The 15,137-nt window shown below is 51.6% G+C and overlaps 1 protein-coding gene across 4 annotated transcripts in view; it reads left to right on the forward strand.

The window, feature by feature from the left end:
• Positions 1 to 15,137, forward strand: part of SIPA1L2 (signal induced proliferation associated 1 like 2) — a 189,151-nt gene that overhangs the window by 106,618 nt on the left and 67,396 nt on the right. For all 4 annotated transcript variants that reach the window (XM_053912459.2, XM_053912461.2, XM_053912462.2 and 1 more), the window contains exons 3-6: positions 4,786 to 4,919; positions 6,474 to 6,662; positions 10,443 to 10,617; positions 14,288 to 14,391. In XM_053912459.2, coding sequence (XP_053768434.1) covers positions 4,786 to 4,919; positions 6,474 to 6,662; positions 10,443 to 10,617; positions 14,288 to 14,391 — 602 coding nt within the window. The remainder of the gene's footprint in view (positions 1 to 4,785; positions 4,920 to 6,473; positions 6,663 to 10,442; positions 10,618 to 14,287; positions 14,392 to 15,137) is intronic.

Here is a 15,137-nt window from a genome sequence, read left to right on the forward strand (position 1 = left end):
TTAAAGAGACAACCGCAGATGTGACACAGCCTCTCTGGACGACCATATGTCAGGGCCTCAAGACCAGAAGTGGGGCGCTCCTTCAGGTGGATGCTCAGTCTCCAGGTCTCAATGCCCCGTAGTGCTTTACCGTCACTCGGTTTTGCTTTTGATATAGTTCTTTGTCGGTAGCGTGCCTCCTTGCAACTATAATGCCTCTCTCAGGTTAATGATGATTGATATATTACATATATTATATGTGAGGGTCGGGGACACTGAGGTTTAGAAAGGTCGTGTAACTGACCCAGGGTGAAGCAGATGAGACAGACGTAGCAAAGCCCAGATTGACAAACCAATAATCGGGCTTGTTAGGGTTATAGATATTCAAGAGTAAGCAATTTGGGGGCTGCTAGTTAAATGTGGCAAGTTGCAGACGCATGTTACCTCTCCCCCTTCCAGAACACCACGAGAAATGATAAGGAAGGAATAAAAAGGGGGGAAGAAAAGCCACAAAGGCAGAGAGAACCGGGGAGAGGCAGCCAGAGGCAAGGTGGCCAAGGCTGACGCAGGGCGAGACTGTGCTGCAGACGGGAGAACACCACCCACCCGGCCCTGGCGGTGCCGCAAGGTGGGGACAGGTGTCCACAGCTGGGCCGTCCACGTCAGGGACCCAGGGACTTCTGAAGAAAGGCCAGGGTGGGAAGAGGGGACTGGGTCAGTGTTGGAGAAGGCTGACCCTTCCAGCTGGGGCACCTCCTGTCTCCCACCCAGGGGGCAACTGGAAGTGTGTTCAGGAGAAGCTGAGCAACAGCACGGCTTGGTGCGGGACTAGGGAGCTCATTCACCCAGGACTAGAGACTGCGTGCCCTGTTCCCTCATTAGGGCTGAACGCCTCCGAACAGGGAATGGCAGACCCGTCCTGCTGATACAGACGCGCTCAGAGGGAACAGGCCTACCTGTAATGACAGCGGCTGTTCCCCAGTGGAGAAGCTGGATCTGTCCGAATCTGATGTGAGTGGGCTTTAGAACAAGATGGGTCATTACGGATAAAGAGTCATGATGGTAAAGGGTCAGTTCTAAAAAGGCACCATTACATCAGCATGAACTGTCAAGTGCGTGGAACCGAGTCTAAAGGAAGGAGTGAGTGGTCCCTACAGAGAGCTACCAACATCACCCACAGCAGCTAATGCCCAAACTTAATTGGGGGTTGTGCCTCCGTCCTGGGTGGGGGATGCGCGGTGTGCAGTGGAACTCAGAGAATCGTTTGGTGGGGACAGAAAGAAGGAGGGAGGATGAGCAGGGGCAGAAGAGTTTGGTGCTTCAGAGCTGTGAGCATGTATTTCTATGCTGAAGTGGAGTCGATGGGCTGTGTGACATCTGCTGTGACTGCTATGTGGCATTTTTCTCCTGGGTTCTTGATTCAATACGGGACAATTGCAGTTCTTGCTTGCTGCCCTGCACGCATTTGTGTCACAGGACTTAGATGTGTAATTCTTGTCCGTTTGCTGGCCTGGCACCCCCATAGGACTGAAACTTTTCAAGCAGGCATGATGTCTTGTTTGATGTCATATCCCCAGCGTTTGTCACTCTCCGGCACATGGCTGAGACATATCCCATGCTCAGTATTTGAATGGATGAGGAAATGTGCATAGTAGGCTGAGTACTGGCCCTGGAGGGTCTCAGTCCTAACCCCTGGAACCTGGGTGCATTACTTTACATAGCAAAAGTGACTTTGCAGGTGTGATTTAAGTTAAGGACCTTGAGACAGGTAGATAATGCTGGGTTGTCTGGGTGGGACCGAAATGCAACCGGAAGTGTCCAGGTAAGAGGTAGACAGAGGGAGATGGGATGTGGAATGAGGAATGGCCCGGGAAGCAAGGCCTTGGGCTTGGCTTTGAGGACAGGAAAGGGCACTGTAAGCCAAGGAATTGAAGGGATGAAGCCCAAGACGCTGAAGGTAAGGAGATAGATTCTGCCCCGGAGCCTCCCAAGGAAGCACAGCCCTGCCAGCACCTTGCTGTTGGCCCATTGAAACTGACTTTGAACTCCCAGCCTCCTGAGCTGCTAGCCCTGGTTTGCGGTGGTCTGTTATAGCAGCACTAAAGCCACATGTGACTTCTAATAGGTGTGTAAGTTCTCAGTTTTGTAAATATTTCAAGAAAGCCCATTGCCCCTGTCGCTGAAGGCAGTGCCGGCTGCATTCCTGGGCCCCAAGGCCTCTCAGCCTGTCTTCTCCACTTCCCTGTGTGAAATGTCTCCTTATTCTTACTTTGCTCTAAGGCCATTACTTCTGAGCAATAGCAAGGGAGCCTCCTTTAGGTCCGTAGTTCAAGAACAATTTGTTCAGCACCCGTCATGTGTTAGGACGCCAGTACACCAGGCCGTGGGGTATCAGAGCTAAAGGAGTCGGCCTCGCCTGGAGTGGGGCGCACGTGTCAGGGAGGCTCGGTGAGTGAGAGTCTCGTCCAGCGGAAGTGGTAGTTGCTTTCAGCGCTAAACGGTAAGAATGTCGAAAGAAGAAAAGTGACAGAGGGCCAGGCAGAGGGCCGAGGGCCTGCGAGTCGGGCGACCGAGGAGAGGGAGAGCCGCCCACACATTGAAATTTTTAGTTGCCAGATATTAAAATTAATGACTCGACTCACTTAATGTGGGCTCTCAATTTTATCATCAAAAGGGGTTGTGTTTATTTGTTCGCTCTTCTTTCTTCAAAGTAACGGGAAGCTTTTTTGATTTATGTCACGGGACTTACCCCATGCCTGGGCATCTTTGCCACTGACTCCTGGAAGTGGGCTCTGAGAAGGCTACAGAGTGCACTCTCCGGATGTCTCCCTTACTGCGTCAGGCTCCTGATAAACACCCGCCGGAGGTGAAAACGAGGTTCTTGTGAGGTCAGTTACTACCAGCAGCTAGGGGAGCTCTAAACTGATGGGTTTTAGGGTTACAGATGCAGTTCCCACGGGCCTAGTGCAGTCGTGGTGGTTCTGACCGTCGCCGTGCCCGCTTGGGGAAATGGTGAAATGACAGTGCACCTGGTAGCGGGACGTAGACGGTTAACTTTAGTCTCTGTTTTCACTGCGTGTTTTTAACTCCTGATTCCAGCCACAAACAGTTGCTTCTGGGCCAGCTCTCCTCAGTCCCAGGACTTCTCTGTAGGTGTGATTTCACCAGAGCTGTTAGCGTCTGACCAGTAGCCCAGCTGCTCTCAGTACACAGCGGGCCTGTGGACGGATGGGCCACCCAGGTCGCGCTTACTGTGCGGCCCCCGCAGCCTTGGACGTGCTGCTATGGCCCTGCCCAGCCCTAGGGACAGGCTTGTCAGCCTAACCCTCACCTGGTGGCCGGAAGTGGAGCCGTGAGCCACCTGCCTTTCAGGACCGGCGTCCGTTAGTGGCTTTGGATGCAGTTTGCTCTCTGGCATGTGGTGCTCTTCTCTTTCGTTGAACTCACACTGTTTTCTGTTTTCTGAGTGACGTTTCTTATTCCTTCAGGAATTATTGTGGCAGGAAATGTTCACATAACCCATTGCCTTTGGAATACCTGTGGTTTCCTCCAAGCGTATGAATGTTTCGTATATTGTGTTTCTTTTTAACTAAAAACTATGAGTCAGGAAAGATTGGCCAGAACCAGTTAGGTGACATTCAGGAGGGGTAAGTGTGGTTTTGGATGTACAGTGGGAAAAAAACGATGTTATAAGCACGCACCTCAAAGAACTGGCCTGACGATGGGTCACTAAGAAATGAATGAACACCCGCTGGGGGTGTGCTTCCCGTGTCTCGGGTGGGTGGTGGGTCAGCTGCACGGACACCCACGTGGGTAGTTACACCCTCTGCTTGTGCAGGTCAGACCACATCTGAATGATGCAGTTGGGGTCCTTTCGGAAGACAACACTTCAAAAGGTTGGCTGAGTGAAGGAAGCATTTCCCCTTTTTTTAGCGAGTTGCCACCACCGTCCAGAGTGGTTGCTCACAGAGCAGTGAGCCTCTGTCCTGGCCAGCGGCAGACTCGAACCCGAGCTTCAGGAGTGGGGTTCCTTCCGGGTGGTGTCCCCATCCGGAAACGCGGGGCTGCTGAACGTGCGGATGAGGGACTAGCGACCACATCTTAGCAGGAGTGTCCTCAGAGAGTCTTGTGTGGACGGCAGGCGGGCTTCACGGGTCCACTGCTGCCCTGAGATCGTGTGACTTCAGTGATGTCGCATGGAAGAAGAAGCAGCTGGCAAGATAGGAAGCCAGGGGACAGCGTTCTCGTTCTCGTAGACAGAGTTTGGCCTCAGCAACTCAGTGACCTTTTTGTGTTTTCTCTCTGTTGCTAAAATGTTGCTCTCAACTGTTAGGGGCTTTAGTGACATCCTAACGTAAGAGGGATACTTGCTACCCACTGGGCGCCGAGATTGCGCTGGAGTGTCTGAGTGGCCGGTGTGGTCGCCTCCGGTGCCCTCACTCGGTCGTAGAAGGCGGCCTCCCAGTTGGAGGGAGAGTTCCGCAGTGGTTCCTCGTGCAGCTAGGTTCCTCTCTGACAGTTTCTGAGATGGCAACACAGCCTTGCCCATGATGCTCTCCACATACTCCCCAAATCTCAGCATTGGGGTGGGCAGCAGGGAGGGGGCCCGCCGCGCATGAGGCGGTGAAAGTGGGACGAGGAAGGAGGAATGGAACAGGACGGGCGTGAAAGCCCAGGGTTGGAAAAAGAAGATGTGATCATACATGTGTGGGGGTGGGGTTTCTTCCGGCTTGCTGCCCGGCTGAGAGCGGCCCGTCCTGCCCTCTGCCCCCACCTTTGATGTGCCCCTGCTCTGTCCCCTTACAGAGCACCAGAACTACTTCGGGATAGACGAGAACCTTGGCCCCGTGGCTGTCAGCATCCGGAGGGAGAAGGTGGAAGACGCCAAGGAGAAAGAAGGGTCGCAGTACAACTACCGAGTGGCTTTCAGGACGAGCGAGGTAACGGGCTGCCTGGGGGCGTGTCCTGGGCTGAGCCTGGGACTTACACTAAGGTTGTTTCAGAGACGGATTGCGTTTATCTTTCAATGTTAGTTACTGTGACGTCTCAGATTATGGAAAGGGCAATGCCTTCTTATGCGAAATAAAAAACTGGAAACCTGTTGTGGGTGTTAAGTGGCAATGATTTCACTGCCACCTGAACAGATAGAAAGGGTAAGGATGCAAGGTTTTCGGGGCTGCGAGGGTGAATGTGAACTCTGCAATTCATGTCTGAATTTAAAAAGGAGTTTGAAACCTCTCACAGTATCAGCTGGCCTGCAGTGGGGGACAGGTTGCCAGTATAGAGGCTCCGTCTGCCCCCACCTCATTCCCCGAGGACACAGGCTGGTTTCTTGCTTGTCTTGCTTCCAGTGAAGAGTGAGATTGTTATGCAGATGGCACGACAGGAATAGCCACGTGGGTAGATGTTGGTTTATCAGAAGAACAAGATCTGGCCTGCACTTTGGGTCTTGTTCCCCTGACTCTTTCCAGTCAGAGGGAAGTATATTTGGCGAGCGTTCCAGAACGATGACGAGCAGATCGGACAGAGAGGACAGAGCCCTCTGCTCGTCCCCGGCAGTGCTCACGGGCCTGGGCCCCGCTGTGCGCCCTGCTTGTCGAGGGTGCTCGGGTGGTCTGGGCTCCGAGAAGGATCCAGGAGACGGCCCCTGTGCTGAAGTCGCGTCTTCAAGTCAGAGTCCCGTGCTGTCCAGTTCAGGAGCCACCAGCCACATGTGGCCGTTGAAGTTTAAAGTAACGGAGTAAAACTAGAAATTCAGTTCCTCAGTCCTGCTAGTCACAGGCCAGGTGTTCAGGGGCCACATGTGGCTGCGGCCCCGTAGGAACTGGTCCAGGCTGAGAATGTCCTCGCACTGTAGGACAGTGTGCCACAGCACACTGTGCATGCCAGGCGTCCCTGTCACCATGTCACCCCAGCTTCTAGCCGCCCTCCCCCAGAGGCTGAGGTGGGACTGGAACAGACAGGCCTCTGGGTTTGCAGGGCTGGGGTTGCCTCTCTCTTGTCCGGAGAGGCCCAGGCGTGAGTCACAGTAGCGCTCCCTGCTGTCATGACACGTTTGAGGACACCCCAAATCATGAGGCAGTCTCTGATGACAGTCCACTCAGCCCTGAGTCGCCTGCCGTGGTGTCACTGGGCATCCCCGTTCAGCTGCAGGAATAGTCAGCACGGTTAGGTAGACAGAAGGAGAGAAAGGAGCGGAAGGAGAGAAGGCGATGTAGAGAAACGGGGAGACAGGAGAAGGAAAAGGGACGTCTTGGGGGAAAGGTGAGGCCTGGCCTCACGACCTCCAGTTTCTGCTCAGCGTCCTTCTCCTGCCGGTCCGGAGTCGTGGGAGTGTCTGTGTCCCCCACGGCTGCGCGGTGCTGCGCCCCTCCTCCCCCTCCAGGCATCGGTCTGGCTCGGTCCACCCTGCCTGGCTGCCCATGCAGACAAGACCCTCAGCCGCCTTGCACTTTGTGTAACGAGTCACTGAACTCTCATGTTCTGCCCCGCAGCTGACAACTCTGAGAGGAGCTATTTTAGAAGACGCCATACCCTCCACCGCGAGGCACGGCACCGCGCGAGGACTGCCTCTCAAAGAAGTGCTGGAATACGTCGTTCCCGAGCTGAGCATCCAGTGCCTGCGGCAGGCCGCCAGCTCGCCCAAAGTCCCGGAGCAGCTGCTCAAGCTGGATGAGCAGGGGGTGTGCATCGCGCGTGAGGCCGACGCTCGCGTCTCCGTTTCTCCGTGCTTTGGCGATTTCCGTTCCATCTTTCTTTTAAGATCTTTTGTGTTCAGTGCCTTGAAGCATTCTCTCTCCAGTTTTTCCCAACCATGCCTTCTTTTTATGAGTTAAGACACGTGATGCCTTTATAGTGTAACACACCTGCTGAGTTGTGTGCCTGGGGTGGTTTTTGCCAAGGTTTGGTACGTCTCAGCGAGCAAGAGCACGTGTGACTTGTGATTCTTAGGGGTCAGTGGCATTTTTTCCTAGGGTTTAAAAGACTCAGGCTGACTGTTTTCCCGAACTAATATTTGCTCTCGTCTGCTGTGGGCATCAGGCTGGCGGGTGGAAGTGAACAGCATGCCGGAGGAACAGTGAAGCTGATCAGGCCTAGTCGCCAGCCCACAGGGACAGGAAGGCCAAGAGCACGGTGACCTTTGCAAGGCAGAATGTGGCACTGGGTCTGGGAGAGGGATAGACGCAGACAGTGCTTTGGGAAAGCGGACATCGGGCAGCACACATCTCCCCACGGAGGTGGCGTTGTCGCTGGGTCTTGAGCCTGGGGCAGAATTCCAGAAGGGAGCTAGGAGTAGTCGGCTGTTTCAGGAACTGTGACTTGTTTCTGTACAAGAACGGGCACACAGAGGGAGGTTGAGAGTTTTCAAAACAAAGTGTGTTGAGCTAGAGCTGGGAGGACCCGGGGTGTTCGGTGCTGGAGCGCGCATAATTGCGAGGGCCACGGGGGCAGTGGGGGCTTCCGGGGATGGGACTGGTCAGAGCTAGACTCTAGGAAGATGCTTCCGGCAGTGGGGAGAGGACAGGCTGGTGAACACAGCCTGTCGGGGGCCTAGAGCTCAGCCGTATGACTCTTGACATCGTCCAGGAGGGACGTAACGATGGCAGGCTTGGGATGGTGGCCCAGAAGAGAGAAAGAGGTCCCTTAAGTTTCACATGCTAGAGACTTGTAGGGGAAACGGAGGTAGGAGTTCAGGTGTATGCAGTTCGTTTTAAATTAGTGGATTTGTTTTTACATGCTTTAAAAACTAAAGACAGTAGCGATGTGTATTTCCAGAATTTCCCAAGGGAAGTTCTTCTGCATGTGTTTGAGGGACTCTGCGGCACTTCTCGGTTGGCCCAGTAACGCTCCCGGGGGTGCCCTGGTGCACCGTGTGATACTCCCTCGGCTGGAATTCTGTCGTAAGAGTGACGAACTCGTCCTTGGTCTAGCAAGTTAACACTGCATACTGGTCAAAGGAAGCGGGCTCTCTGACACTCAGAAAGGACGTTGCTGAGATCTCTCTGTCTGAGGAATAAGCGCTGACACATTAAAAACATCTGGACCAAATTAGATGAGAGCATTAGACTTCTGAAATCGTGTGACTCACAGAGTAGCGCTTCCACGATCGTTGCTGGTGAGTGTGTGGACCGCAGGAGGCGCCCACAGAACAGCTGAGGGAACAGGTCTGCATGGAGGGAGAGCACACGGGTTCAAATATTCAGCACGCAGACGGGTCGATGAGAAGGACGGCATTCCTTGTCACAGGGCAGGAGAGTCCGTGAAGACAGCCTGCCCCCCACACGGCAGTCCTGTGTCCCTTTATGCCCCTGGCACACAGTGGTTCTCCCTTTAAGCCACGCCACTGCACTGGCCCTGGCAGGTGCCTGCGGACGAGGTGGCTGGTCCCCTCTGGCTGGTGTGGAGGGGTCCAGAGATGGCCCATCTTCCCCCAGCCCGAACCCAGAAGTCCTCAAGGCCCGAGAGACATCACTGCAGCTGCAAGTGGCTCTGGGTCCCCTCGCGGAATGAAGCAGGGGTTCGGGAAGTCTGTGCAGCAGAGCAGGACCGGAAGCTGTGCCGGGCAATTTGGGGGAATAAAGCATCTTAGGTACACCTATTTCCAATCTTGATGTCAAGGAATTCACTTTAAGTGTTGGGTTCTGCTTTTGAGCAAACCAGTCACTGCATCGTGTCCTTCTTGTAGTTCGAGTGTTTCTCCTTCTGAGATTGTATTTGTTTGCTCTGCTTTCCCTTCTGAGTGGCATATAATAGGGCACTTCAACTTCCCGTAACTCTTAGTGGTGTCTGATTTCCATATTACGTGCAGAAAGCACTACTTCTGCTCATCTCTAAAAGAGATTGCACAGCTTTTTTTAACATCACAGATTCTAAAGGACCTTTTAAAGCCCCCACTACCCTGTTCGGGGGGTTGAGAGTTTATTGTAGGTAATACCATTTTTATTCACTTTGCTAATAGTAGATCTGCCCAGGGAGGGTGGGGCCAATCTTATGTGACGGTTGTTAATAGTTTGTAATACTGATGAAATATTTAAAGGATGTGTTGTCAGTTACGGTCTCCTGGAATTTGTAATCCATTTGGGTTTGAGACAGTCCCTGATAGATCCACTTTGTATGGGGCATTTTGGGGAGATTTAGTAGGTACTAAGATTGTTTTTTTCAATCAAGTTGGTAAGATGTTTTGAGCAGGAAGACTCTATGTATGCTGTGGGGAATTATAAGGAAAGTAATTACTTAGCAGGACTTTGAAAATTTGGTTACTTTATATCAAGTCACCTCTCAACCTACAAAAATCCCACTTTTAGTTAAGACCACGCTGTTGCCTGCAGGCGCTGAGATTCCCCAAGCAGGTGCCTCCCTACCTTTCTTGGATTGTGTGTTTTCGTTAGGTGATGTTAGCAGGAGACAGCTTTTCTCACTCTGCCACTCAAGGGAAATGAGTGCCACTGTGCCTTGTTTTACTGATGGAGTCGGCTATGAATTTTGATCATAGCCTCTATGTTACAGCTTGATAATAAAAGTGAACCACTTTTGGATTGATGCCTCGAGGGACTTGGTGATGTCTGATAATCTGTCAGTTTTTGAGGCTCAGATTGCTGCTGGTAAGATTAAGTGCTCCGATTTCACGAGTGCGAAGTGGGTCCTCCCTGGGGGAGGTCGGAAAGCTCTCCAGGAGGATCCAGTTTCTCCCCCGGCCTCGGCCTCGGGAGAAAGCCCCCCTGTGGCCTCCAGCGAGATCTGGGATGGTCTGAGGTAGAGTTACAGCAGGAACTCTTCACTTGCTGTTAAAATTCTTTATGGGCCATTGTACACTTAGCAGATGCTTCCTTTCAAGATAGTCCGAAATGCAGAAATGACCTTAATTGTACAGCCAAAGTCAACTTTTATGGAAACCAAACATTGTTCTATTTACATACATATATCACAGCGTCCATTGGGATTCTTGCCTGACCAGACCTTAATTTGATTTGTTTTTTCATTTCAGTGTTTCACATTTCATATTTTTATGAATGTTCAAATAACAACAAAAATAAGAACATTAGGAACCAGGGAGGGAAAGCTTTTAAAAGGCTGTGGCCTTTTTTCCGTCCTGACTTGGACGGTGATGCTCATTACTCTGTGGTGGGGGCAAGTGAAGTATTTCCGCAGTTATGTTTTTGAATAGGTGCTTGAACTTATCTCTATGTTTAGAAACCTGGCAAATCCCACATGGCCACGCCGTACGTGTGTTTCTTAGGATTTCTGCCCTTCCTCCAGCGGTAGTTTGGGGTTTCTGGGTTTGTGACCTGTTCTGAGCTGTTTGTAGAAGGATAGTTGCTGCTTCTTTGGCCTGTGTGCTTACGGGCACTGTCCTGCCGTGCTCTCCTGAGAGCTGGGTCCTAAACTCCTCTTGTTTCAGTTTTCCTGGAGGTTGGCTTGTCCGACGCTCTCTGACGAGTAACCGCCTCGCTTCCGCATTTCAGCTGAGCTTCCAGCACAAGATCGGGATCCTTTACTGCAAAGCAGGCCAGAGCACGGAGGAGGAGATGTACAACAACGAGACGGCGGGACCAGCGTTCGAAGAGTTCCTGGATCTCCTGGGCCAGCGAGTGCGGCTGAAAGGCTTCAGCAAATACCGGGCTCAGCTCGACAACAAAAGTAAGCTTCATAGTGGGGTGTGTTAATTCTCCCGAGGCACGCATGCGCGGAAATCTAATCAAGCGATCACAGCCCTCCTGCTCTTGGCCCCAGAAGCTGCTTAGCCAGCTTATTTGGGATCAAGTTTAGATTTCCTCAGATGAGTATAGGAAGCACTTTCCTCAAGAGGCATATGTTTCACATGAGCTCAAAGGTCAATTCTTCGTCCTTTGTAACACCAGCGAGAGAATCCCCAGTGTGGCGTGAAGAGTCTTTTAATATCTTCTTCTTTCTCTTAAGCTCGCCTCTTTCCTTGCACCCTCGTTCTGGTTTACCAGGGACGGGCACCGCGATCCTTTCTAAAAGACCAAATATGAACCCGTTCACTCACACCGTGCTCGCAGGCGGGCTTCGTTTACTTCTGGTTTCACTCTCTTACCTCGGGAGTTGGAGCTGTGATCGAAAAGCCGAGGCGTCGGATCTTTCAAGGACCTTGGTCTGGACGCCTGAGGTTCCAGATTGACCGGCGGATTTAAAGCGCAGGCTTTCTGCTGATCCAGTGTGAGCACTTGTCCCACGTCTTCATTTAGGTCACCCTGTCCCTCACGGTCCTCATGCGTTCTGAATGCTCTGCCTTTGTTCTGCTGTGGGTTGGTCGCTGTTGGCACCTGAGCCACCAAGCAGAGTAATTTCGGTGTTTTGGAAAATCCTGCTTATGATCAGGCAACGACTTGCTTGTTCTTCCGATGAGAAGCAGATAGAGTCTGAAGTTGGGGGGTCCAGGAAGTGTCCAGTCCACCCCTGGTAGGGATGGTGAAGTGGGAACATCAGTGTGTGGCCGAGCTGGCATTGGAAGCAGGGTGCTCAGGACTCCCTGTCCCCAGTGTCCATTCAACCTGGGACTGTCATTAGTACTTGCCTGCGTGTCAGGGAGGTGCCAGGTCCTTGCGCTCTCGTCATCAGCGGTGGGTTGCAAAGTTACACTGAGAGGGTAGGTCGCGGGCCCCGGTGCGCCCTCCACGCTTACCCGGGTTGGAGCTGGGCTGCGCGTCGAATGCTATTGCTCTGCCTCGGATGGAGAAAGACAGGAAATAATTTGTGATGCCCGCTGTGAGTAGCCGCATATTTTGAAAAGTTCACTGAGACCGTTTCTGATTTTTCTTTTTTTCTTGGCAAATTCCTCTTACCTACAGCCCATACCCACCGCTTAGAGGTGCTGGCATGCTGCCCTTAGAGATGTCCTTCCCGGAAAGCTGCGTCACTGCGTGTGCCTGTCAGTCTCTCTTCAGTGGGCTGGATTGAGGCCACGCTGTAAGAATGTATCAGCGGTACAGGCTGTCAGACTGCAGCGTAGATCGTGCAGGCATTTTCCCATGTGTACACCTGACATCTGCTCTGCATCTTTGTGGCCTTGGAGATGTTTTTGATCCTTTAGGTCTGATCTCCTTAGCTGAAGGAAATGACGACATTAGAAAGAGGTCCTGCCATGTTGATCTCCAATAAGGCATTCTCTGAGATGGGAAGGAGTCTGAGACATTCTTTAGTGGGAAAGAGGTTTCTGAGAAGGATGTTTCATGGAATAGTCAAATAAAATTGTCTTTCACAGAGTGTACAGAAAATATCTTAAATTCTAGAGAGTTGTGCTCTAGTTTTAAGGTCTGTCAAATCTGGGCCTCCTTTTCTTCATAAGGGAAATTCAGAGCATTTGGTGTCTGGGATGTCTCTATCGGCTTTAACAGGGGCTGGTGGTTTCTCTCTTACATACGGAATGAGGCAGGGCCAGAGCAGGCAGGGGCTGCTGAGCTGCCCTGCTCACTGGAGCACAGGAGGCCCCGGCGTGGCAGGCGTGGGCAGGTGTTCCCTCTGGGTGGGGAGGACGGCAGAGCGGACTCTGCCTTGGCACCCTGGCTCTCCTCGTGAATGGAAACACGTGGACGGCCCCTGAGTAAGCTGCCGTGCTGCTGTTTGAGATGGAAACTTCCAGAATTTCATCTCTTAGCCCTGCTTGCGATAGACAGATTATGACCACATTTTCTAAATGTTTTTTACTTCCCAAAAGTGCATCTTTCTTCTTTTGTTGTAATTTCCTGAAGCTAAAACCTGCTGGCTGGACTGTAAGTACCTGCCAGGGTTGCGCTTACTGAACATTAAGCATCCTAATCCCAGTGCCGTGATGAGAGTCCTCGGACGCGCTGGGCTGTGGCCCTCAGACCTTCGGTGTTGTTCCGGCCAGGCGGTCCTTCGCGGACAGATGCCATTTTCTCATGCGTGTGCCTGCCTGCTTCACCGCACACCCCGTCAGGGTCCTGAGCCAACACAATTAAAGTGGAAGTCACTTCCAAAGAAATTCTATGGAAAATAGCAAGTATGCATTTAGCGAATAGTTAAAAGAGAAAATCCCTTTATCTTGGGACTGGTTAATGTACAGCTTGTCAGAGGCATGTCCTCTCTGTCCATCTGCAACTCGATTTGTCAGTATCCACGTGCAAACATTTTAAATGCTCCCTGTGTTTCTGAGGCCGCCTCTGCGAGTACCGTTCAGAGTGTGCAAAACTATATTTCTTCTAGAGGATTCTCAGGACCATTTCTGAGTCAGATATAAATACTGGAAATAAAAACATAATGCAGGGTTCAGGAAGGCCTCACAAAGCTCAACTGTTTTAATGTCTTTAAGGCAAGAATGCACATTTCTAGATTTTAAAAAAAGGTTAATCCAAGATGACTGCTTAGAGTTTACCCAACAAATACAATGGAGTAAAATTTGTTGGAAGTGATATTGAACAGTATTGTCTCTTATTTTTTAAAAGGTAGAAAAAGAGACCTGTGTATAGGTCAGGCCTTGAGAAAGGCAGTCCTGAATTCTGTTTGCGTCTTGATTTATATTTCCCTTGTTGTCTTTTTTTGTCTGTCTGCAAAGTGGGTCAAAACCTTCTCCCGAAACCGTTACTGAAATGTTCGCGGTCGCCATGTCGGTCCGCTGTCCGACACTCTCAGTGTGCAGTGGTCTGTTGGTAATGCACATGGGTTGTGCACCACAAAGAATCATTCTGCTTTTCGAAAGATGAGTCGCAGAATGATTAACAGGGTCCGTATGTCATGGTTTCTAACACGTGTCAGTTCACGATGTGCAGTAAGAGATCACACTCGGTCTTTGTGGTCTGAATCATGTGACCGAATCATTGTATTGCCCGCTGAAAACAGAAGAAATTAATTACATCGCTCAGGGAAGGAGTCTTCAACACTGCTGTCATTTCCGTACGGCGTCAGTCCTGTTCCTTTTCTCTGGGTTCTGACTAAGAACTAACACACGCTCACTAGGCCGGGGCAAGGATAACTGCGGGCTTGCTTCTGCCCTTCAAATAGGAGCACCCAGACCTGCACCCGCCGCTGACCTGACTCCCCGTGGCCGACGTGGCTCACCCCTGAGGGTCACGTAGGTCCAGCAGCCAGAGTGTAGAAGGGAGGCCTGAGCTCAGGGGAAGGTGTGTGGTGAGAGCAGGTGAGGCCGTGGGTCTGGGCTGGGGAGCCGTAGAAACAGCACGCAGTGAGAGGGCCGGGGACCTGCAGGACAGGGGTTGTTCACGGTCGGGTGGTGTGTTTCTTCAACTGAATTACCCTTCGCAATAGGGACATCCTACGTGTTACTTCGCTCATGTTGCTAACTCGTTTCTGTAATTATCTCTGTCCCTAGCTGACTCGACAGGAACTCACTCCCTCTACACCACCTACAAAGATTACGAACTCATGTTCCACGTGTCCACCATGCTGCCGCACATGCCCAGCAACAGACAGCAGGTACGTCCCCCACACCCGGTCTCAGAGCACAGGGGGTCACCCATGGGGCGGAGCCGGGGGTTCGACCCCGTCGGGGGACCTGTGCAGGTAGAATTTTCAGAGTCGTCATTGGCCTTTCTCCTCCATGAAAGGCATTCACATTCTTCAACTCTTTAATTATTTGGGAGTATTTGGGCTTTAAAAAGGGAGTAGTACTGCACATCTTTTATTGCACTTTTTCCTTACGAAACTCAGAAGCTCTTCCATACTCACCTTCGTTTCCTGCTAGGCAACGTCTCCAGGGAGGCCAGGGTCAACTGTGTTGATTGTCAGGAGGCCAGTGTGCGGCCTGTGCAGTTTCTGCCTATGGGTAGACGACTTAATACAGAACATACTGTGAGGAAGGATCTCCGAAGTCATTCGTGGCGTGGCTGAATTTTGGGGGTGTGGCTGTATTTGGGTTGAATCGGGAGCTGAAACAGTTTGTTTTCATGCTCAGGAAACTTAGTTCTCCTGATATCACTTAACCGCACTCTTTGGCTCTCAGTGGAGTAAATCACCAAGGACCGCGTCGGAGTTGCTCGGTATTTACTTGTTGAATGAGTGAAACTGAAGTGTTGCAGAGAATTCTTGTAATGCTTATGAAATTCAACAAGGACAGTCAAACTACATGTTTTTCCAAAGAAAAGGCCACTTGCCTTGTCCCCATCCCGAGCTTTAGGAAGCACCTGAGGTCCTGCAGCCAGGAGGAGAAAGGAGACCCCTGC

The sequence above is a fragment of the Desmodus rotundus genome, chromosome 10, assembly GCF_022682495.2.
Source record: "Desmodus rotundus isolate HL8 chromosome 10, HLdesRot8A.1, whole genome shotgun sequence".
Classification (NCBI taxonomy): Eukaryota; Metazoa; Chordata; class Mammalia; order Chiroptera; family Phyllostomidae; genus Desmodus; species Desmodus rotundus.